Source organism: Onychostoma macrolepis, chromosome 15 (assembly GCF_012432095.1).
Source record: "Onychostoma macrolepis isolate SWU-2019 chromosome 15, ASM1243209v1, whole genome shotgun sequence".
Taxonomy (NCBI): domain Eukaryota; kingdom Metazoa; phylum Chordata; class Actinopteri; order Cypriniformes; family Cyprinidae; genus Onychostoma; species Onychostoma macrolepis.
The window spans coordinates 28,416,570-28,440,631 of NC_081169.1; the positions used below are offsets into that span (position 1 = coordinate 28,416,570).

Here is a 24,062-nt window from a genome sequence, read left to right on the forward strand (position 1 = left end):
TTTACAGATGGTTTAAAAATTCCATTAAATTTCAAGACAAAAATTATTGCTTTGAATAATGCAAGTTCAATGACAAAACAGGTATCATGTGAATCACCAGATTATTTTTTTTAAGTACAGCAGGTAAAATAAGTATTGAACACGTCACCATTTTTCCCAGTAAATATATTTCTAAAGGTGCAGTTGACATGAAATTTTCCCCAGATGTCGGTAACAACCCAAGTAATCCATACATACAAAGAAAACAATACAAATAAGTTCAGAAATTAGGTTTTGTGTAATATAATGGAATGACCCAGGGGGAAAGTATTGAACATGCTTACTGAAATTGATTTAATACTTCGTACAAAAGCCTTTGTTGGTAATGACAGCTTCAAGACGCCTCCTGTAGGAGAAACCAGTCACATGCATTGCTCAGGTGTGATTTTGGCCCATTCTTCCACAGTCTTCAGATCTTGAAGGTTCTGTGGCCTCTTGACTCTGATCTTTAGTTCTTTCCATAGATTTTCTGTTGGATTGAAGTCGGGTGATTGGCTGATTGGCAGCAAATAATCTAGGAATCCATGATATATTAATTAGATTGTAATTTTGTTGCCGTCAACATTTTGATTGTATGGAACCATGTTGGGGAAAGTTACTGTACTTATAAAAGTAATTACAATATTGTGCTACTCCCTAAATAAGTAATTGCATTAGTTACTTTTTATGGGAAGTAATGTGTTACATTACATTTGCATTACTTTTTCTCATCTGGGCTGGGCTTGCTTGTTTGTTTTTAATATTAAAAAGTTCTGTCTTCGGCAAATGTAAGCTTTCACACTAAAGATGACATGAATAAGCCTCAGGCTGAAGGAAATATTAATTCACATCTGTACAGTAGAGCGCAGCTCAAACAAACTGTGCTGTTTTTCTGGATTGCATGAATAATCTGATGCAGGAGAAGAAAGTTCAACACTTCATTAATAAAAAAAAGTAAGAAACAAATGTTATTTATCTAAAGTCATTCTATAGTTGAATTGGATCATCGAATGTCAGCAACAAAGGCATTGGTTAGTAAAATGGGATTAAATACATAAAGGATATTAGTGATATTTCATATATTTAATTATTGCAGTTTTGTGACCTTATTCTGAGTTTACATTTCACTGTTTTTATTCATTTTGAGGAATACTGAAGCCGTTTTTGTGCAAGTGAGATGAGTAAATGCATGTTCACATTTAGCAACACTGCAAAGGAAAGACAGAACTAAGATCAAAGATCTGATACTTAATACTCACCTTGAAATGATTCTAACTCATTATGTTTATTTTAGACCAGATACAAGTGAAAGCGCAAAGACAAGAACTGAATGGAGTGAAATTTCAGTGGTGATGATCCTTTAGCTTACCTATTCACACAAGTAAAATGTGCTTAACGTGCCAATTTACGGAAGACCTCCGACATCATCATAACGAATGAGGTGAAAACAGGGAACGTTCATACGTAGGTATTAATACATAACATTTACAAGCACAAAACGTACATTTTTGTACGTTTTTATTGATTCTAAAACGTACAATTAAGACGTATTTCAACGTTCTAATTGATACGTATTTTTATCTAAAAAACGTAAAAATATTTACATATATTTTATATCATTAAGATATTCGAATCAATGCATTTTTATCATTTTATCAATAAGCGATTTAGACTTTTAGACCCCTTAACCTATCCCCAAACCTACCCATTTTACATGCATTTTTATCATTTTATTAATAAGCGATTTAGATTTTAGACCCCTTAACCTACCCCCAAACCTAAACCTACCCATTTTATAGTGAATATAAAAGGATATGAAACGCAACTGACCAAAACATGCAGGAAAATAACCATTTTAGTAACATTAAAAATGTTTTTATAGTCGCTAATCCCACTCCTACATCTAAACCTAAACATAGCTATTTCTGTACAGTATAAAAAAAACATTACAGACAGAAATACAATTACAATAATTTATTTATTGCAAAAATTTCAAAAGCACTACCAAAAGTAATCCAAATGATGATGCGATGCAGCCGCAGTCCTCTCTGGCGGAATACAATAGGTCTGTGTGAGGTGAAGAGCAGAATTTATGTTGTTAAACCGCTGAATTTATGTTGTTTAATCGCTGAAAATATTATCCAGATTATTTCCCTGAACTCGTGAAGGCGCGCGCGTGCTAGCGTCATTCAAATACACACCTCACCAGAAACACGGCATCTTGTCAACCGCCAATAAATTTCAAGAAGACTAAGAAGAAGAATACGACATGTCGCAATCTGTGACGAATGCAGGCGAGAGCCAATGAGCGTTCGATTATCCTGCCCTGTCGTGTGAAGCGGCAATATTTGAATTCGTAAAGAACGCGTCAGTCAGCTCGTTTACGGTCGTTTGCTGTTTATGGTCGCTGGACTTGCTGCTGGGATGGAGATGAAGATCGCCGGATAAAGGCTTGAAGTTGGGTCTGTTCCTCACAGTTGTATGGATTCTGAATATCTGGATTACAGCGCACGAATAAAATAGTTTCATTTCGTAATTATGTTGCGGTTTTGGTGTTTTTTATAGTTGTGTTGTCAGCTACAGCATGTGGGAGAAAACGCCTTTTGTGGCCCATGGCAAACAAAGTACATGACAAGTAAAGGTTAAACGATTTCAAATGTTATTTATTTTAAGGTTTAAAGAGAAGTCTTGTTTAACATTATGCATAATGTTAAGGCCTATTATTGGAAACGAGCTGGCAGCAGAAATCACACAACAAAACGAAATGTTATCATTTCGTATTATGTAAACGAGTAAACAATTTAATGATGCAATTGAAAACAAGGTAATTGATATGACAACTAATAATAAAATTAATGCCGCAATTTCAATATTCATAAGGATTAAATTTTTAGATGTGGTCAGTACATCAGTTTTGTACGTTTAGATGCTGAAAATACGTAAGTATACGTTTTAGTGCATGTAAAAACGTAAGTAAATGTACGTTTTATAGAACCACATTTTGTGTAAAATACTTTGCTAATTATCATGAGATCACATTGCACTATTTAAATGAGATAGCAGCACTTCGGTTAAATGTGGCGGCTTTGTTATTTTGCTCTTTTGTAGTTTATATTACAAATAGACATTGTACATTTTTAAATCTGATGCTAAAGTAAAACTACACTGGGGTGCATTTCCTTTCAACAGTGTAACTTGCTGTTCAAAATCCTCTTTCATAAAGATTGAAATACTCTGTATTTCGAACAGCAAATATGTTCATTTAATTTCAGCATAACTGAAGCAGTTCAGTATAAATTAAGTCCTGTATTTTGATTCCTCCTGTGGGTCTCAGTATCAGACGATGATCACAGTTCACACCTACAGTGAAGCCCCTCCCACAACAATTCACCTATAAATACTGGAGAATATTCACATCATCCTACAAGAGAAGAACAAACTCCAGGTGCAGCAGCTGAAATCTGTCTGACTGTTAAAGATGGAGTTTATTAAAGAGGAGATTGAAGACATGAGTGATGCAGAACCATCCAGAATAAAACATGAAGATACTGAGGAACAAACAGGTTGGTGTCCATTCTTGATTCTTCATTACTGACTGTTTTTGTTAATTGTGAAATTATGATCAGTATATAGATGATATACGGGTGCATCTCAGTAAATTAGAGAGTCATGGAAAAGTTCATTTATTTCAGTAATTCAACTCAAATTGTGAAACTCGTGTATTAAATAAATTCAATGCACCCAGACTGAAGTAGTTTAAGTCTTTGGTTTTTAATTGTGATGATTAAATTGTGATTTTGGCTCACATTTAACAAAAACCCACCAATAATCTCAACAAATTAGAATATGGTGACATGCCAATCAGCTAATCAACTCAAAACACTTGCTAAGGTTTCCTGAGCCTTCAAAATGGTCTCTTAGTTTGGTTCACTAGGCTACACAATCATGGGGAAGACTGCTGATCTGACAGTTGTCCAGAAGACAATCATTGACACCCTTCACAAGGAGGGTAAGCCACAAACATTCATTGCCAAAGAAGCTGACTGTTCACAGAGTGCTGTATCCAAGCATGTTAACAGAAAGTTGAGTGGAAGGAAAAAGTGTGGAAGAAAAAGATGCACAACCAACCGAGAGAACCGCAGCCTTATGAGGATTGTCAAGCAAAATCGATTCAAGAATTTGGGTGAACTTCACAAGGAATGGACTGAGGCTGGGGTCAAGACATCAAGAGCCACCACACACAGACGTGTCGAGGAATTTGGCTACAGTTGTCCTCTCCTGAACCACATACAACGTCAGAGGCGTCTTACCTGGGCTAAGGAGAAGAAGAACTGGACTGTTGCCCAGTGGTCCAAAGTCCTCTTTTCAGATGAGAGCAAGTTTTGTATTTCATTTGGAAACCAAGGTCCTAGAGTCTGGAGGAAGGGTGGAGAAGCTCATAGCTTCAAGTTGCTTGAAGTCCGGTGTTAAGTTTCCACAGTCTGTGATGATTTGGGGTGTAATGTCATCTGCTGGTGTTGGTCCATTGTGTTTTTTGAAAACCAAAGTTACTGCACCCGTTTGCCAAGAAATTTTGGAGCACTTCATGCTTCCTTCTGCTGACCAGCTTTTTAAAGATGCTGATTTCATTTTCCAGCAGGATTTGGCACCTGCCCACACTGACTACCTTTACATGGACATCAGTAATCTAATTATTTACCTTATTCTGAATAAGACAATATTATGATTAAGGTGTTTACATGAGTTGCTTTTAGAATAATCCTTTCATGTTCCCGTTTTACATGTTATAGTACATAGATCGATTAATGGCACACGTCATTACGTCACCACGCGATGCCATCCGATGTCTCCTCCAGAATTTCACGTATAAACATATAGTTCGTCTTCGTGATGATGCCATGTACAGGTTTGGGTGTTTAATTTTTAATTTTATGAAAGCTTCAAGTGCAGTTAATTATTTGTACGTGCACACAGGCGACGGCGGTGTTGAAGCTCTTTTGTTTGCCATCAAATGGTTGACCGCTGCTGTGTGTGTGTCCTGTCGCAAAATGCGGCGAAAAATCCTACACGACAGTAATAGTTTGATTAAGGTGTTTACATGTCTGTACTGTACTTCAATAATGCGACTAAAATAGGAATACACCACATGTCTTAATTCGATTTGTGTTTAAGGTCATCAAAAATCTCTGTTTACATGGTAGACTCTTAATCAGAGTATTGTCTATCGTATTAAATCGTATTAAAATCGGAGTATTGATGTCCATGTAAACATATTGACTGCCAAAAGCACCAAAAGTTGGTTAAATGACCATGGTGTTGGTGTGCTTGACTGGCCAGCAAACTCACCAGACCTGAACCCCAGAGAGAATCTATGGGGTATTGTCAAGAGGAAAATGAGAAACAAGAGACCAAAAAATGCAGATGAGCTGAAGACCACTGTCAAAGAAACCTGGGCAGACCACCTCCACACCACCTCAGCAGTGCCACAAACTGATCACCTCCATGCCACGCCGAATTGAGGCAGTAATTAAAGCAAAAGGAGCCCCTACCAAGTATCGAGTACATATACAGTAAATGAACATACTTTCCATAAGGCCAACAATTCACTAAAAATGTTTTTTTTTTATTTTATTGGTCTTATGAAGTATTCTAATTTGTTGAGATTGAGATTGTTGTGAATTGGTGGGTTTTTGTTAAATGTGAGCCAAAATCATCACAATTAAAAGAACCAAAGACTTAAACTACTTCAGTCTGTGTGCATTGAATTTATTTAATACACGAGTTTCACAATTTGAGTTGAATTACTGAAATAAATGAACTTTTCCACAACATTCTAATTTATTGAGATGCACCTGTATGATACAGAAATGCATTTAAATGATCATAACACTGTTGTCATCCACGTTTAATTGAATTCACAAGATAATTAACTAATCTTTTGCACATCAGACATCAGACATCTGATTTTACAGTATCTGATCTCTGTTGTTTTCTGCTGTTAAATAAGGGTTCACATAAACTGATTCTTACTTGTTTATTTTAGACCGGATGGAGATGAAAGAGCAAAAACAAGAACTGAATGAAGTGGAGGAGAAACACTTTGACTTCAAAACTCAAAAAACAAAAGCCAAACAGCTGCAGACCTGCTCACAGTGTGGAAAGAGTTTCTCACACAAAAGAAACCTTATAAGACACATGATAGTCCACACTGAAGAGAAACCATACACATGCCCTCAGTGTGGAAAGAGTTTTATACAAATGGACACTTATAAACAGCATTGTGAAATTCATAATAAACTGAGAGAGCACATGTGCTTTGAATGTGGAAAGAGCTTTAAAAGAGCTGCCAATCTGAAACTGCACCAAAGGATTCACACCGGAGAAAAACCTTACAAGTGCTTATATTGTGACAAGAGTTTTACTGTGTCTGGAAGCCTGAAAATACATGAGCGAGTTCATACTGGAGAGAAGCCGTATCACTGTACTCAGTGTGGAAAGAGATACAGATATAAACCTCATCTCAATTATCACCTGCGCGTTCACTCTGGAGAAAAGCCATTTACCTGTGATCAGTGTGGTAAAGATTTTAAATCATCAGTACAGCTAAAAAAAACATATGAAAATTCACACAAATGAGAGGCCTTATGCATGTTCATTTTGTGGAGAGAGTTTTGCTTGAGTGGATCATTGTAAACGGCACCAGAAAAAACACACCGGTGAGAAAGATCATGTGTGTTGTGAGTGTGGGAAGAGCTTTACTAGAGCTGACCGCCTGAAACGGCACCAAAGAATTCACACTGGAGAAAAACCTTACAAGTGCTCGTATTGTGACAAGAGTTTCAATCAGTCTGGAGACCTGAAATTACATGAGCAAGTTCACACTGGAGAGAAGCCGTACTACTGCCCTCCCTGTGAGAAGAGCTTTAGATGTTTAAAAAGCCTTAAAAAGCACATGAAAAAATGTAAGTCATCACAGTGAGCAACATTTTCATGATTAAACAGTCAAGTAAACTGTGTGACATAAAATATGGAGCTTCACCCCAAAACACAACACTATATCTAGTTTCATTTTGTAAATTTCATTTCACAGTCAGGTTAAGGAACTATTGAGTAATGTTTGAAGCTTCACCAGAAAATAATTCTTAGACTGTAAATAATAATTTGTATCTTTCCTCCTGGGTAATTAGTTTGCTAAATGTGGCTGTACTAAGCAGGTCTTGCTTTAGTAAGACATTTTCCTGTCATTCACTTGTTTTCTATATTGTGCTCTGACCGTACAATTGAAAATAAACAATAACATGCCATATGTAACATTCCTCTAGAATCCAGTTTTGCATTCACATACACTTTGAAGATATTCAATATATGTAACACTCCTCTGCCTGTGCATTTTTAGGCACAGGGTCTTTACCAAAGATGAGCACCTAAAGGAAAATCATTCTCTAAGCATGTCCTTGACTTATTTCTACCTTCTGTATTTAAGGAAAGGGTCCTTCTCCATATATTAATGCATTCTAGTTATATTATATCCTCACACGCAATCAAATACATAATAGTACAATAATATTCTCTTATTAATAGCTATATAATTCTGTTTATTATATTTAAGCAAGATTAATGAATATACTCCACAAAATCAGCTGAAAAAAGTCGACTGTTTTCTTTATTTTCTGATGGTTTAAAATTCCATTATTTGTGTATAGTTTGCCTTGAATAATGCAAGTTTAAAGACAAAACATGTATTTGTTTCAAGTTTGAATGCACAATGATCACTGGCTGTTTGGATTGGTTTACATATAATGTAAAATAATAATAATAATAATAATTAAAAAGCAAGGGATGACATATTAAATACATAGATCATAATCTGGTATAGCAGATTGTATTAACAAGTGAATGACAGAACTAACCTTTGAAGATCAAAGAGCTGATATCTCAAATACCTCTTTCACTGTTGCTTTCTGCTGTTAAATCTGGGTTCACACTAATTTTGACATTTATTATCCTGGAACTGATTCTAACCAAATGGAAGTGAAAGAGCAAAGACAAAAACTAAATTAAGTGACATTTCAGTGGTGATGATCCTGTAGATCCTGTGCACATATATTTGTAGTGTATTAAAAAAGGGTTAAATAAGAGAGCTACAGCGCCCCCCAAAGGAATGTCGATTGAGTGTGTGAGCTGATGTTAAGATAAACAGTTGTTCCTGTTCAGTCTGTTAATAAATATCATATTCTTGATTTTAAGATGTTTCCGCGAGTCCTTAAAATTGACATCCCAGTAATCAGTAATCAATTCCGGTGGCCTGGCAACTTCTCCCGGTGCTCTCAATGCGGGCCATTTGCATGCACAATATAGGCTACACTCTCAAAATATTATAACTTTAATTTCTACGATTTAAATTCTCGAAACATTTCGACTTTATTCTCGAAACATTTTGACTTTATTCTCGTAACATTTCGACTTTATTCTCGTAGTATTTCGACTTTATTCTCCTAATTTCTACTTAATTCTCGAAATATTACTACTTTAATCTAGTAATCTTAGATTTTTTTTATTTTTTAATGTGGCACTAAAACGCCGTCGTAACAAACAGACATTGCACATTATCACTGGGCGATTTTTATGCATATGTAAAATAGGCGGTCTATCCACAAGTTTCCGGGGGACGGCTACTGTAAAAAAGAACGTGGGTAAAACTTCCGGTGAGGCGGCGGAAGTCGTATACCAATGGTATTTTGTGTGCTGATTAGTGAAGAGGCTAAGTGTTTTTCGGGTCTTTTCCACTGATGGGCCAGTGCGAGCCAGTTGGCTTTCAGTAGGCCGGGCGGGGCTAATAGCCTCGGACCTGTAGCACCGAGCCCAAAATCACGATGCGTTTCCAAAATCGGGCCAGAAGCTCCATAGTGCTTCACTAAAACCCGCCCTTTACACGCCTCTCGGAAAGAACAACACGCAACCCTATCACTTCACCAACAAAGAGAAGTTATATAAGAAATAATTCACTGGAACTAGCGAGGTCACAAAACGAACGTGATAAAAGCGGCCGTTTGTTTGCGTGTTTTGTTGTTTTCTTAAAGATTTAAAACCAAAGCGATTTACCAGTTTTACAATAATAAGGGCTACATTGATTAATTAGTTTGTGTCAGGATTGATAATTAGTCACACAGAAATAAAGTGGTATTTACCGTTATTTCACAAAAGAAAGACACACATAGCCATTCAGTCGCGTCTGTTTCTGTTTATTTGTAGTAACAGACAGTTTAGGTCTACATCACATTTAGAAAGAATGATCATTTCTTATCATTTTCCATTAAAAATACGACCATGAGCAGTGATGGGAATAACGGCATTATAAATGAACGGCGTTACTAACGGCGTTATGAGTAATCAAACGAATTACTGTTTCCCCCGTTACAACGCCGTTACCATTACTGAAAATAAAATGTGGCGTTAGTATATTATATTATTAGAATTGAATTGTTCAGTTCATCTGAATGGATGCGCAGTGTGTAGCTGTATTTGAAGGACCATAAACTCTAGTGTGAAGGCGCACGACTCGCCGTCTCTTTCTCTCACATAAACGCACGCAAAGAAAGATACAGAGCAAGAGAGTCTTTCATAACATGCAGAATTGACGCGCTACATGTAAACGATATTCTTTCTTGTATTTTCCTGTCAAAATAACGGAGTTCCTTTGGAATTCTTCGGCTCTTAAGAACAGGTTTCTCCGGTAGTGGGCGGAACTAATGCGCAAACGACAATCTCATTGGCTGGCGCTCACCTATTATCGTCCCTGTTTTGATTTCAGCAAATCAATTCGAGCGAATGCAGACAAGGTGATTAATATTCATGAACCCAGCAGCTCATTAATCCTTAGTGCGTTTTATATTGATGACAAATATGCATTCATACTTGGTTATTCTAATTACTAAAGTTCTATCATCATATAATATTAAATTATCATAATATTATATTATAATGCTTGACTGACTGATACTAAGTGTCAGTAGATAAATAGTGTAGATTAATGTACAATGTTTTATAATAATAATTAATTCTTTTTAGTGTCCATTTCATTAATTTAACATGTGACCCTGGACCACAAAAGTGTCAGTTTTCCGAAATTGAGATTTATACATGATCTGAAAGCTGAATAAATAAGCTTTCCATTGATGTATTGTTTTTAGGATCGCACAATATTTGGCTGAGATACAACTATTTGAAAATCTGGAATCTGAGGGTCCAAAATCTAAATATTGAGAAAATCGCCTTTAAAGTTGTCCAAATGAAGTTCTTAGCAATGCATATTACAAAACAAAAATGAAGTTTTGATATATTTATGGTAAGAAATGTACAAAATATCTTCATGGAACATGATCTTTATTTCATATCCTAATTATTTTTGGCATAAAAGAAAAATTGATAATTTTGACCCATACAATGTATTTTTGGCTATTGCTACAAATATACCCCAGCGACTTAAGACTGGTTTTGTGGTCCAGGGTCACATATTTAATATTGGGGGCATCCAAAGTTATTTGACATTTGAACATTTTTTTTAAAGTAACGCAATAGTTACTTTCCCTGGTAATTAGTTACTTTTATAATGATGTAACTCAGTTACTAACTCAGTTACTATTTGTGAGAAGTAACTAGTAACTATAACTAATTACTTTTTTAAAGTAACGTGCCCAACACTGACCATGAGTAGCTTTAGCACTCTCTCCAGTTATACACATTGTTATATTTTCAGTCAGAAAAACAGGGAGCTCCTGAACAAAAACTAGGTTAATGATTTATGACATACGCAGAGCTATCAGGTAACATTATAAAGAGAGGAGACCCAGCCAAAAAAAACATGTATTTTAGTTTAGTTTACACAATAGAAGCTGCCTCGTTGTCATTTCTGACTTATAACAAAAAACAGAACAATGTCTAAAAGCTGCACCTTGTGACGAGGTGTACAGTAAACAAAACAAAACTACGTTTTTATAAACTGTCCACCAACTCGACCCCAAAAATCGAGCATTTAAGGGCAAAAAAGTAGAGCGCAACGTGTCATGTTACTCAGATCTGCGCCCACTGGAGGGAAAAGTAATCGGCGACAGGAAACTTTTTGACCATGTTAGATGATTATTTCACCACCCTATGTGAACCTGAGAGGGTGATATATGGAAAAACTAAATTTTATTGGTCTATGCCACTGCCCCTTTTCTTTACCTTCCTTTTGTTTGGGAAATGATCCAACTGAATGGACCAACGTGAAGTAGCCTACCCGACATCTACAACTATTTGTCCTTAAACACTCGTTTTTTGGGGGTCGACAGGTTATAAAAACGTAGTTCTGGGTTTCTAAATTCTAAATTCTATGTGATATTAGTAATTTTCAATACTATTTAGGGCAGATAGGTTGGATAGTATGCACATTAGACGCAGGGTTGGATTGTTTTTCCCCCCGGTGTGGGCGTGGTCTAACAGCGCTCAGAAGGGGGCGGGGCCTATGAGTGTCACTGACGCTGCTGTTTCTTTCCTGGCGTTCTTTCACACTGTTCAGACTCGGTGGAAAACTCCTCCAACATAGAGAGCACGGGTAAATATTGATTTCTATCAGTGCTTAAATGAGGATTATTTTATATTTAACTCTGATGCTATAGTTAAACTACCCTGGGGTGCCTTTCCATACAACTATGTAGCCTAACTCGTGTAGAAGATTTCTATTAATCAATATTAATCAAGCATAATCAATGTGAATGTCACTCTATATATATATATATATGAGTTATTCTATATTATAGTCATGTATTTATGTGTGTGCTCAAATATGATGAGCTGCCATTATAAGAGAAAACATGGTGATGACCTTGTGCTGACATGTGATATGAACTGAGACCTCTTTGTGTTACTATTATGCTGTCATGATGAGATAAAGACTGGGGTCAAAAGTTGAGTAATGAGTAATAGTGGCCTGAATGATATGTATTGTTTATGGAAACCTATATAAAAGAGAGAGAGAAAAGACAGATTCTAGAGATTCTCTGCAGAGTCTCTCGGTTTCATTATTTCTCATAATAAAATCAATCTTCTGGCATCAAAACCTTAAAACTTCAAGAGAGATTTCTCACAGAAGAACTAACATTTGGCGCATAACAAATATGATTCTTGATACTCCCAGACCTGATCTCTGCTATTTTCTTCTACTCAGGGTTCGGTTGAATTTTCACATTTATCCTCTTTGAACTAAGTCAAACTACTTCATATGTTTATTTTACATAGAGCAAAGACAAGAGCTGACCGAAGGGGAGGAGGAACACAGTGACTTCAGAACTCAAAGATTAAGAAACAAAATGCTGCTCACATTCAGCTGATTGTTCATTGATGGAGAATTTTAAACAGCATCAGAAAACACATAATGATGTGAAAGATCACATGTGTTTGAATTGTGGGAAAAGCTTCACTAACGTTACTAGTTTGAAACTGCACAAAATGATTCACACTGGAGAAAAACCTCACAAGTGCTCATATTGTGACAAGAGTTTCACTCAGTCTGGACCTTTGAAAATACATGAGCGAGTTCATACTGGAGAGAAGCCATATCACTGTACTCACTGTGGAAAGAGTTTCAGATGTAAAACTGGTCTGGACCATCACCTGCTCGTTCACTCTGGAGTAAAGCCATTTACCTGTGATCAGTGTGGTACAGATTTTAAATTATCATCAAAACTAGAAGAACACATGAAAATTCATACAAATGTGAGACCTTATGCATGTTCGTATTGTGAAAAGTGTTTTGCTCGGCTGGATCATTGTAAACGGCACCAGAAAACACACACCGGTGAGAAAGATCATGTGTGTTGTGAGTGTGGGAAGAGCTTTACTAGAGCTGACAATCTGAAACAGCACCAAATACTTCACACTGGAGAAAAACCTTACAAGTGCTCATATTGTGACAAGAGTTTCAATCAGTTAGGATCCCTGAAATCACACGAGCGAGTTCATACTGGAGAGAAGCCGTACTACTGCCCTCCCTGTGAGAAGAGCTTTAGACATTTAAAAAGCCTTAAAAAGCACATGAAAAAATGTCACACGTCGTCACAGTGAGCAACATTTTTGTGTTAAAACTAGTAATTTTTGTGAGATAAACAAAATATAGTTTCACCTAAAAGCACAACAGCACCTAGTTTAATTTTGTGCATTTAACTATAAAGTGTACAATAGAGTGATTCTTGAAGCTTCCATAGAGTTTCGTATATTTTATGCACTGTCATTATCTTTTTTTCTTTTTACCTTTTTTGGCTGTGACTCTAGTCTGTTTTTAAAAAGTAGACAGGAGGCCTCATCATATATTGTGTCTAATGTCAAAACAGGATGTGCAGCTTCACCATATCCTGTACTGTTATAATGACTGCACATTCCATTCTCTCCAGGCCTCTATACACACAGGCAAATGCATGATTATAATAGTAGAATAACTTCATACAGAAATGGTTATATTTGCATTGATTTGATTAATTCATAATTTCTTTAATAAAAATATAATACAAAAGAACCTTAGTTACTTTGATACCCTGCGATACAGACAATATAAAGACATACAGGCATATGTTTTCACACCCTACGGAGATGCAGAAAGCTTCCTTCCCTCCCATCTTTCCTTCACATTTATTCTTTCTCCTCCACTTCAATCCCTCCACCCATTCTTCCCTTCACTCAGAATCTCAGAATGATTATATGTGACCCTGGACCACAAAACCAGTCTTAAGTCGCTGGGGTATATTTGTAGCAATAGCCAAAAATACATTGTACGTGTCAAAATTATATACATTTTTCTTTTATGCCAAAAATCATTAGGATATTAAGTAAAGATCATATTCCATGAAGATATTTTGTAAATATCTTACCGTAAATGTATAAAAACTTAATTTTGATTAGTAATATGCATTGCTAAGAATTCATTTGGACAACTTAAAAGTCAATTTTCTCAATATTTAGATTTTTTCTCAGATTTTCAAATAGTTGTATCTCGGCCAAATACTGTCCGATCCTAACAAACCATACATTGATGGAAAGCTTATTTATTCAGCTTTCAGATGATGTATAAATCTCAATTTCGAAAAAAAATTGACACTTCCACTGGTTTTGTGGTCTAGGGTCACATATAAGTATAAAATGTTCTGTGCCAATGCAAGTGAATTAAAAGTTGTTGTGAATCATCAGACAGATCGGGATCCATTTGCAGCTTTATTAGAATAGTCAGGCAGAATAGGGCAATTGACCAGCAATAGTAACAGAGTAGGCAAGACAGAGACGTAGTCGGGAGAAACAGGCAGAGTAATCGAGGCAGGCGGCTTATAATCAGAGTCCAGAGAAACAGTCCAAATCAGGGCAACCAGAGAGGGATCACAGAGTCGATAACCAAAGCAGAGATAGTAACAGAAAAGCAAACACGGGTAGAAACGCTCAGTAGTGACAGCCAGGGCAAATCAAGACTTCACAATGTGTGCATGGAAGTGTGCTGCTTAAGTATGGGTGTGTGAATGAGGTGCAGGTGTGGCAAGGTGATTAGGCCCAGGTATGAGGGATGATGGGAAACTGAGTCCGAAATGGGGTTAGTATTCAGGGGATGGTTCCCTCTGGTGGCCGAGAGGGAGTGGTGCGGGAGCTTCGATTGTAACAGAAGTCATGTTTGGTATCATTTAAAATGTCTCAGTGTGACTGGTACAATAGTCTCAATCTTACAAGAAGCAGACTGAAAGATAATGGATCCTAGAGGTGTTTTGTTTACTGTTGGGTGTGCCCTTTCCCAGTGTCTTTCATGCAAATTACCATCTGCCCCCAAAAGGTGTAAAACTCTCAACATCTAGGCCTTAATCAATGCAAATTCCAATTGTTAGTTTCTGTCTCCATTTGGAGGATGTTTGTCTTGGTCTGATTAGGCCTACTTAAAGAAAATGTTGCATATACTCCGTATTCCATCTTTCTGAAGTCAGTATGCATCCTTTGCTCTTAGTTTTATCTTTGAGAATTTGATGTCTTGTTTTGTCATTGAACTTTTGAAATTTGAATTGATATCTCTGAATTGGCTATGTAATTGGTATAATACATTTTTACCTGACTGATAATAAGTTCTTACATTTGTTTTCGTTCTGACTCACTGTGAGATCGTTGATTCAAAGTGTGCTTATAGATAATAATCAGATGTCTAGATAAATTATCCTATGATCAATAATAACTGGCATGGTAACCTAAATTCGAGGTCATAATAAGATGGAGTCAGATAACAATTAGATTAACAAATTAACAATCTCTCAGCCCATTGACACCAATGAAATGCGCTTAATGTGCCAATTTACAAAACATCTCAGACATCATCATAATGAATGAGGTGAAAACAGTGAACTATTTGGATGAGACAAAGAGGCTTTTATCATCTGCACATTCACTCTGGAGAAAAGCCATTTATCTGTGATCAGTGTGGTAAATCCTTTATTTTGCCATCAAATCTAAAAAATAAAAATTCATGCAGGTAAAACGCCTCGTGCATTCTTTTTTGAATTTTTCAGGGCTGTTCACTTATAAACAGGATCATAAGATAGATACTGATGTCTGTCTCTGTCTCTGTGTAATAACAAAAATAAATGACTATTTCACTGACAAGGTCTTGAGTGACTAGGATACATTGATGCCATCTGCTTAATCATTTACATTTATTAATTTGGCAAATGCTTTTATCCGAAGCAACTTGCAAATGAGGAATACAACTAGCCACAAACATGTATTAGTGTTCTGAGTGTATTTATAAATGACCAGGAATATCCAGTAGGTGGCAGTAAACGCTACAGAGGTTTCCATATGAATCCACAAAAACAAACAGAGAGGAACTCAAGGCAGGAGTGAAGTTTTACTGTTTCAAATAGATGTTTACTTCTTTGAAAAGTCCAGAGTAGAAAGGGTAGAAAAGTTGATGAGTATTTTCGCTGGATGCTTCAATTTTAAGTCTGGATGTTGACACCGATTCACAGAGATTCACATGAACCAGCCTGAGAGGTGAGGTACTTAAGCACTCATTTACACATTCTGTGCAGGTTTTAATATTGTGGGAGAGTGATGTGTTAAGAGAGAGTTTAGTGATAATGAACAGTAGGATTTATTTTGTGGTTCATTTATAATATAAAAATTGATTGTACATGTCTGCCTCATGGACATCACCTTGACATAGTCACCACTGATAAGCTACTCCTAAATATAATGTAGAAACTTTAATTTTCTGTGAAGCTGCTTTGCAATAATTTGTAGGAGAAGCAACACAGGCCTACAAATAAACATGAATTAAGTCATTTAGTCATTAACTTAATTATATTTGGCCTTTCTGGAGATTACTTTGTATATGTTTTTATGTTTTTGGTATTAAATTTAAGTTTATTTTATGTGTTAATTGAAGATTTTACCTGTTTCATCTTTATTAAGAACCTTAGAGCTACCATCCTATAGAGCAAATACATATGTTCACTTAGTTTAAGTGTAATAAAAGTAATACATTGAGTAACACTAATTTGAAGGCATCTGCCCACATGTGACGCAAGCCCCTCCCATACAGAGATGAGGTCCACCCACTTTGACGTCTCTGGGCTGATAAAAACTTGGGAAATATTCACATCATCCTAGAGGAGAAGAACAAACTCCAGGTGCAGCAGCTGAAATCTGTCTGACTGTTAAAGATGGAGTTTATTAAAGAGGAGATTGAAGACATGAGTGATGCAGAACCATCCAGAATAAAACATGAAGATACTGAGGAACAAACAGGTTGGTTCTTGATTCTTCATTGTTGACTTTTTTGTTAGTAGTAAAATTTTGATTAGTATATTGATGATAAATTATATTGAAATTAATTAAAATGATCACTGTTGTTATATTATAATCACTAATCTTTGGCAAATCAAATTTCCATTCTTGATTCTTAATTATTGACTTCTGAGGTTCATCTGAATTTTTGCATTTCTCATTTTTGAACTATTTCTGACTTTTTCAATTAGACCCGATGAAAGTGACAGAGCAAAGACAAGAACTGAATGAAGTGGAGGAGAAACACTGTGACTTCAAAACTCAAAGAATAAAAGCCAAAAAGCTGCAGACCTGTGATCAGCGTGGCAAAGATTCATCAAATCTGAAAACACACCTGAAGGACCATATAAATGAGAAACCTCTCTCGTGTTCTTTCCATGGAAAGAGTTGCTCGCTGATGGAAAATTGTAAACAGCACCAGAGAACCCATAATGAAGTGAAAGATCATGTGTGTCGTGAGTGTGGGAAGAGCTTTGCTAAAGTTAGTCGTTTGAAACAGCACCAAAGGATTCACACTGGAGAAAAACCTCACAAGTGCTCATATTGTGACAAGAGTTTCACTCAGTCAGGAACCCTGAAAATACACGAGCGAGTTCATACTGGAGAGAAGCCGTATCACTGTACTCCGTGTGGAGAGAGTTTCAGATATAGAACTGATCTCAATTATCACCTGCGCGTTCACTCTGGAGAAAAGCCATTTACCTGTGATCAGTGTGGTAAAGATTTGAAATCATCAGTACAGCTAAAAGAACACATGAAAATTCATACAAATGAGAGGCCTTTTGCATGTTCATTTTGTGGAGAGAGTTTTGTTCGACTGGATCATTGTAAACGGCACCAGAAAAAACACACCGGTGAGAAAGATCATGTGTGTTGTGAGTGTGGGAAGAGCTTTACTAGAGCTGACAAACTGAAACAGCACCAAAGGATTCACACTGGAGAAAAACCTTACAAGTGCTCATACTGTGACAAGAGTTTCAATCAGTCTGGAAACCTGAAGGCACATGAGCAAGTTCACACTGGAGAGAAGCCGTACTACTGCCCTCCCTGTGAGAAGAGCTTTAGATTTTTAAGAGGCCTTGAAAGGCACATGAAAAAATGTCCTAATTTGTCACAGTGAGCAACATTTTCATGTTAGAACAGCCTAAATAGTGTGAGATAAACATAATATTGAGTTTCTCTCAAAAGCACAAAAACATTTAGTTTAATTTTGTGAATTTTGACTTATACTATAGAGTGTAGGATGTTAGAGCGAATCAGACGGCTATAATGTGAGCAGAACTGAGCAAAAGCAGAGGAATTCCAGGAGGCCCCAAAGACAACATGGATGACCGTAAATCAGATATGCTGCCTCCAACAAGTCTGGAGTGACACCAGCTATCTCCTTCACAGAGGACGATTGTTAAATTTAGGCGGATAACTCAAGATTAATGGTCGAAGAGACGACACATCCGACTCTCATGAGGAAAGTCATGGGTTCCCCGCGAGGACAGAGAGCAAAAAAACCTTTTGACCTTCTTCACAGAACAGAACTCTCACTCTCAGAACCGCTTGCAGAATGGCTGTCCTAACATATCAAAAATGCATAAAATCATCTGACTTATAACCAATCATCATTCCACTGCATAATGCCACATCGTCTCTGTAACCCAATCATTTGACTATCCTGTTTTAATCACTCGTTGTTTATGTGCAGTGCTTGAAGTGCGCAAAAAAGTGCCAGTAATCCCCCTACCTCCTTTCAAAAATAAAAATACAATAGAAATAAATTATGGGTGCAAGTTTTTCAGTCTGGTTCTCATGAGATCACTTGGAGATTTGGTTTGGTGCTCACACTGCACATCGTGTGACCCATTAAATATAACTACAAAAATGTTATTAATAATAGTAGTAATATATATAGTTTCTCTTTATTTTTTTGGAACAAAATAATAAACAAATTAATAATAATTCAGACGTGTGGAAAACTCCTCCAACATAGAGTACATGTAATGATTGATTTCTATAAATGCTTAAATGTTTGTTTTTTTTAATCTTTAAATCTGATGCTAAAGTACAACTACTCAAGGGTCTGTTTCCATGCAAAAGTTAACTCGCTGCTTAAAATCTTGTTTTATAATGAATTGCTTCTTACTGATCTTTTGCATGTGCTGATAATATACCGCATTACCAAACTGCTCTGTATTTCTAGCAGGAAATATGTTTAATTCATTTCAGCATAACTGAAGTAGTTTAGTATAAATTAAGTCCTCTATTTTTGATTTCTCCAGATCTGGTCCTGTGGGTCTCAGTATCAGACGATGATCACAGTTCACACCTACAGTGAAGCCCCGCCCACAACAATTCACCTATAAATACTGGAGAATATTCACATCATCCTACAAGAGAAGAACAAACTCCAGGTGCAGCAGCTGAAATCTGTCTGACTGTTAAAGATGGAGTTTATTAAAGAGGAGATTGAAGACATGAGTGATGCAGAACCATCCAGAATAAAACAAGAAGATACTGAGGAACAAACAGGTTGGTGTCCATTCTTGATTCTTCATTACTGACTGTTTTTGTTAGTTGTGAAATTTTGATCAGTATATGTCCTGTTGAAAAAAACAGCATATATGCTGGTAAGGTATGTTTTGAAGCATGGCTGCTGGTTTAAGCTCGTTCTTATCGCTGGTCATAAGCAACTAGCTCCTGCTCAGGACCAGCTTAAACCAGCAGCCATGCTTCAAAACATACCTTACCAGCATATATGCTGTTTTTTCAACAGGGTATGGATGATAAATAATACAGAAATGCTTTTAAATGATCATAAGCCTGTTGTCATCAACATTCAATTCTACTAACAAGATAATTAGCTAACCTTTGGCACATCAAAGAAATGATATACAAACATCTGATCTCTGTTGTTTTCTGCTGTTAAATTATCTGGAATCAACTGATTCTAACATATTATTTTAGACCGGATGGAGATGAAAGAGCAAAGACAAGAACTAAATGAAGTGGAGGAGAAACATGACTTCAAAACTCAAAGAACAAAAGCCAAAAAGCTGCAGACCTGCTCTCAGTGTGGAAAGAGTTTCTCACACATAGGAAACCTTGAAAGACACATGAGAATCCACACTGGAGAGAAACCGTACAGATGCACTCAGTGTGGAAAGAGTTTTACCCTACTGGACACTTATAAACAACATCAGAGAACCCATGATGAAGTGAAAGATCATGTGTGTTTGGATTGTGGGAAGAGCTTCGCTACAGGTATCCGTTTGAAACTGCACAAAAGGATTCACACTGGAGAAAAACCTCACAAGTGCTCATATTGTGACAAGAGTTTCACTCAGGCAGGAACCCTGAAAATACATGAGCGAGTTCATACTGGAGAGAAGCCGTATCACTGTACTCAGTGTGGAGAGAGTTTCAGATATAAAATTGATCTTAATTATCACCTGCTCATTCACTCTGGGGAAAAGCCGATTACCTGTGACCAGTGTGGTACAGATTTTAAATCATCATCACTTCTGAAAAAACACATGAAAATTCACACAAATGAGAGGCCTTATGCATGTTCTTTTTGTGGAGAGACATTTGCTCGAGTGGATCATTGTAAAGTGCACCAGAAAATACACACCGGTGTGAGAGATCATGTGTGTTGTGAGTGTGGGAAGAGATTTACTAGAGCTGATCATCTGAAAACTCACCAAAGGATTCACACTGGAGAAAAACCTTACAAGTGCTCATATTGTGACAAGAGATTCATTCAGGCTGGAGACCTGAAAGAACATGAGCGAGTTCATACTGGAGAGAAGCCGTACTACTGCCCTCCCTGTGAGAAGAGCTTTAGACATCTAAAAAGCCTTAAAAAGCACATGAAAAAATGTAAGTCGTCACAGTGAGCAACATTTTCATGATAAAACTGTGACATAAAATATGGAGCTTCACCCAAAAGCACAACATCATCTAGTTTCATTTTGTGAATTTGATGTCACAGTCAGGTTAAGGAACTATAGAATGATGCTTGAAGCTTCACCAAGATAATAATTCTTACAGTGTAAATCATTTATATCTTTCCTCCTGGGTAATTAGTTTGCTAAATGTGTCAGGCTTTAATGTGTGTTGATCAGGTCTTGCTTGAAAAAGCCACATTCATGTAATTTACTCATTTACTATATTTGTGTTCCGGTTGTACATGAGTTGGAAAATATTAAACAATAAAAAAACTGAAAAAAATTAAGTTTACAGATGGTTTAACATTTCCATTAAAACTGCTGCATTATGTTGAAAGACAATCATTGGTGTGTAATTTGATTTGAATGACAAAAGTGACAAAACATGCATCATCTGAATCGCTGCATTCTTTTGTTTAATTATATTTAACTTCTACACAAATTTTACATTTCAGTATAAAAACAGAAATATTATAGTGGATAATCCTGTCTCGGTCTGTTGACACACAATGAAATGTGTTAATGTGCCAATTTACAAAAGATCTCAGACATCATCATAATGAATGAGGTGAAAAAAGCCAACTATTTGGACGAGACAAAGAGGCTTTTTATATTTAAATCTGATGATAAAGTAATGTGTTTCCATAAAATGTAACTGTAAATTCCATGATGTAAATCCCACATTTCATAAAGATGAGTTGCTTCTTATTGATCGCTATATGCTATTAATATACTAGCATTACCAAAATACTCTGTATTTTGCATATATGTTCATTTAATTTCAGCTTTGAGGTAGTTCAGTTGTTTTCTCCAGATCTGGTCCTGTGGGTCTCAGTATCAGTCAGTGATCACAGTCATCCAGAATAAAACATGAAGATACTGAGGAACAAACAGGTTGGTGCCCATTCTTGATTCTTCATTGATGACTGCTGAGAAACATCAAAGCTTTAGTTCAAGAAGGTTTAGTGGCTGTGAAATAATGACTGTAAGAGGTGGAAAGATCTGCTCATGACATCAAAGTCCTTAAGCTAAGTTATAAGGTTAAGGGAACGCTTAGTGAAACTTGGGTTGCAAGAAAAATCCTAAGGGTCAACTTAAAGGAACCTTAAGGCTGTCATTAAGTAGTCCCTTGAATTATCTAAGTGTTCCCTTAAGCGTTGCTACAAAGTCCTTAGTAACTATTTCACCTTGATAAATGTAAGGGACCAAAACAGCTCCCTTAAATCATCTTAATCTCAGTATTTTTAAACTCAAATGTAAGACTTAAGACATTTTTTTAAGACCTGCACAAATAAAATATCATATAAGCATAGTAGGGCAATGACTATGGTAACATATTAAACTGTAAATGACTGTAAAATGCATGATTTACAGGTTTTCACAAAACAAAACAAAAATGTATATAATTTAAGAAAATGGATGAGTTGTATCAATTATTATATTAACTTAAACAATTATAATTAATCAGTTATTAGCCTACATTAATTAAATAACATTATAAATGTAATGTATGCCTTAATTGTTTAACTTTTTATAATGCATTACCTTCTTGTCGATCCACCTGTTCACATTTACAGCTCTGTGTGTTTGCAGCATCAAAACATGGGTTAATTTTCACATTTATTAACATTTCCGTCATTGGTCAGCAGGAGAGCTTTCACTTTAGAAACAAAGCGGTTTCCTCGGTAACGACTTTACACAAAGCAGCGCAGAGACGGGCAGCGCTCGTTTATGTGTTTGTGTTTTAGTTGGTTAGGTTTATATTTCGTTATGTTCTGTTTATTGTCAGAGATATACATATCTATACAGTTTATTGTGAAATGTAGTAACTATAGCAACGGCGGCGCCCATTGCCGTATGTTGCCAGGAACTATCATTAAACGCTTAGTATAAGCACTTAGGTAAGGATGACAGTTAAGACGTTTGTTGCAACGCTCTTAAAGAAATCCCTTGCCTCAGGGAATTTTTTCCCCTCAGGGATACTCCAAAGTCAAATTACTTAAGGACTTTTATGCAACAGGGCCCAGGAACTCTCATAAAAACAGATGCCATGCAACAAAACAATAAACTTTCACCCTCCCTTAAGCGCTCCTCCTTCCCTCCTGGGTAGATGGCCCTGGTCACTAAAGTGTAAAGACCCCAAGTTACTATACATTCAATGCATTTACTATATCTTCAGAATTCATGATAGTAACCCCTTCATGTTTAGTTTCATTGTGAAGGACCTGTGCAAGCAAAATGAATCTCAATGAGCAAATTTTCCATGACTGAGCTACACCTGTTTGAAGTCGATGGAAGTCAGCAAAGTAAATAGAGAAAAACTGATTTAAAACTTTCTGAAGGTTCCAAAGAAAAATCACCCAGCAACATTACACCCCACACACACACACTTCTTTGCTTAATAATCATTACTAGATTAATAATAGCAATTTTTTAATTTATCTTTCTTGTTATAATTAATAACTGATGCACAAAAGGACAAATATAACAAAGAAACATAATGTAATACTTTTTTCATTTTACATATAAACATAAGCATTCGAGTAAGAAAAACAAATAGTAAAATGTAAAAATCACTCAAGTGTGTTCATTACAAATAAATTGATTATTAAAACTACAAAAGCAGTTCAATCAGGGGCAGCGCGTGATTCCCTCTTTTCTTTTATCTTGTGATTAACATTAATGCGACAGACAGCCTGTATTCAGTTCAATTCAATTCAATTCAAGTTTATTTGTATAGCGCTTTTCACGAAAAAAAAATCGTTGCAAAGCAGCTTTACAGAAAATTACGTTTCTATAATATATTTAGTAGTAGCTTATCAGTGGTGATGTACATATGGCAGAAATGTACGGTAAAAATCAGTTAATGACGTAATCAAACAGACGATGAACACTATTAACAGCAATGATTATATGTTGCATTCAAACTTATAGCAAAATTTGGTAGTTCTGTGTGTTGTTTCAGGGTTGGCATCATCTGAGGTCCTCTGAGGGGTTGGCATCATTTCTTCTCAGGTGTATTGGTCATCTCAGATCTTTTAAGGGTTGGATCCAGACTGAAGCTTGTGTAATTCCTAGTTACCACGGGATGTCAAATTGTGCATGTAATCAGATATAACTGTAGTACAAGATTATAAGATGACTGTTTTACATATGTAAATATAATGTTTGTGACTTGATTTTCCAGGAAACAGCACATCTCCAGGCTCTATCCAGGCCCTTCCAGTGACAACTGGTAATATTTTTTCGCATAATAATAATAAT

The 24,062-nt window shown here is 36.2% G+C and overlaps 1 protein-coding gene and 1 pseudogene across 6 annotated transcripts; both read left to right on the forward strand.

Annotated features, from left to right (window-relative positions):
• The first annotated feature begins 3,391 nt into the window (after nucleotides 1-3,391).
• Nucleotides 3,392-6,997, forward strand: LOC131554247 (gastrula zinc finger protein XlCGF8.2DB-like; annotated as a pseudogene).
• A 4,591-nt stretch (nucleotides 6,998-11,588) lies between these two features.
• On the forward strand, nucleotides 11,589-21,364 carry LOC131520288 (zinc finger protein 239-like). 6 transcript variants are annotated; one of them, XM_058744393.1, is made up of 3 exons: nucleotides 11,589-11,611; nucleotides 19,131-19,380; nucleotides 19,816-21,362. In XM_058744393.1, exons 2-3 carry the CDS (start codon nucleotides 19,296-19,298, stop codon nucleotides 20,745-20,747), a joined length of 1,017 nt encoding a protein of 338 aa, XP_058600376.1. In that variant the 5' UTR covers nucleotides 11,589-11,611; nucleotides 19,131-19,295; the 3' UTR covers nucleotides 20,748-21,362. The 6 variants fall into 6 exon arrangements, with proteins under 6 accessions (XP_058600376.1, XP_058600377.1, XP_058600374.1 ...); XM_058744394.1 differs by lacking the exons at nucleotides 11,589-11,611; nucleotides 19,131-19,380 and adding exons at nucleotides 15,807-16,065; nucleotides 16,578-16,821 and having other exon boundaries at nucleotides 19,816-21,364; XM_058744391.1 differs by lacking the exons at nucleotides 11,589-11,611; nucleotides 19,131-19,380 and adding exons at nucleotides 15,807-16,065; nucleotides 16,616-16,821 and having other exon boundaries at nucleotides 19,816-21,364.
• The last annotated feature ends 2,698 nt before the right edge of the window (nucleotides 21,365-24,062 follow it).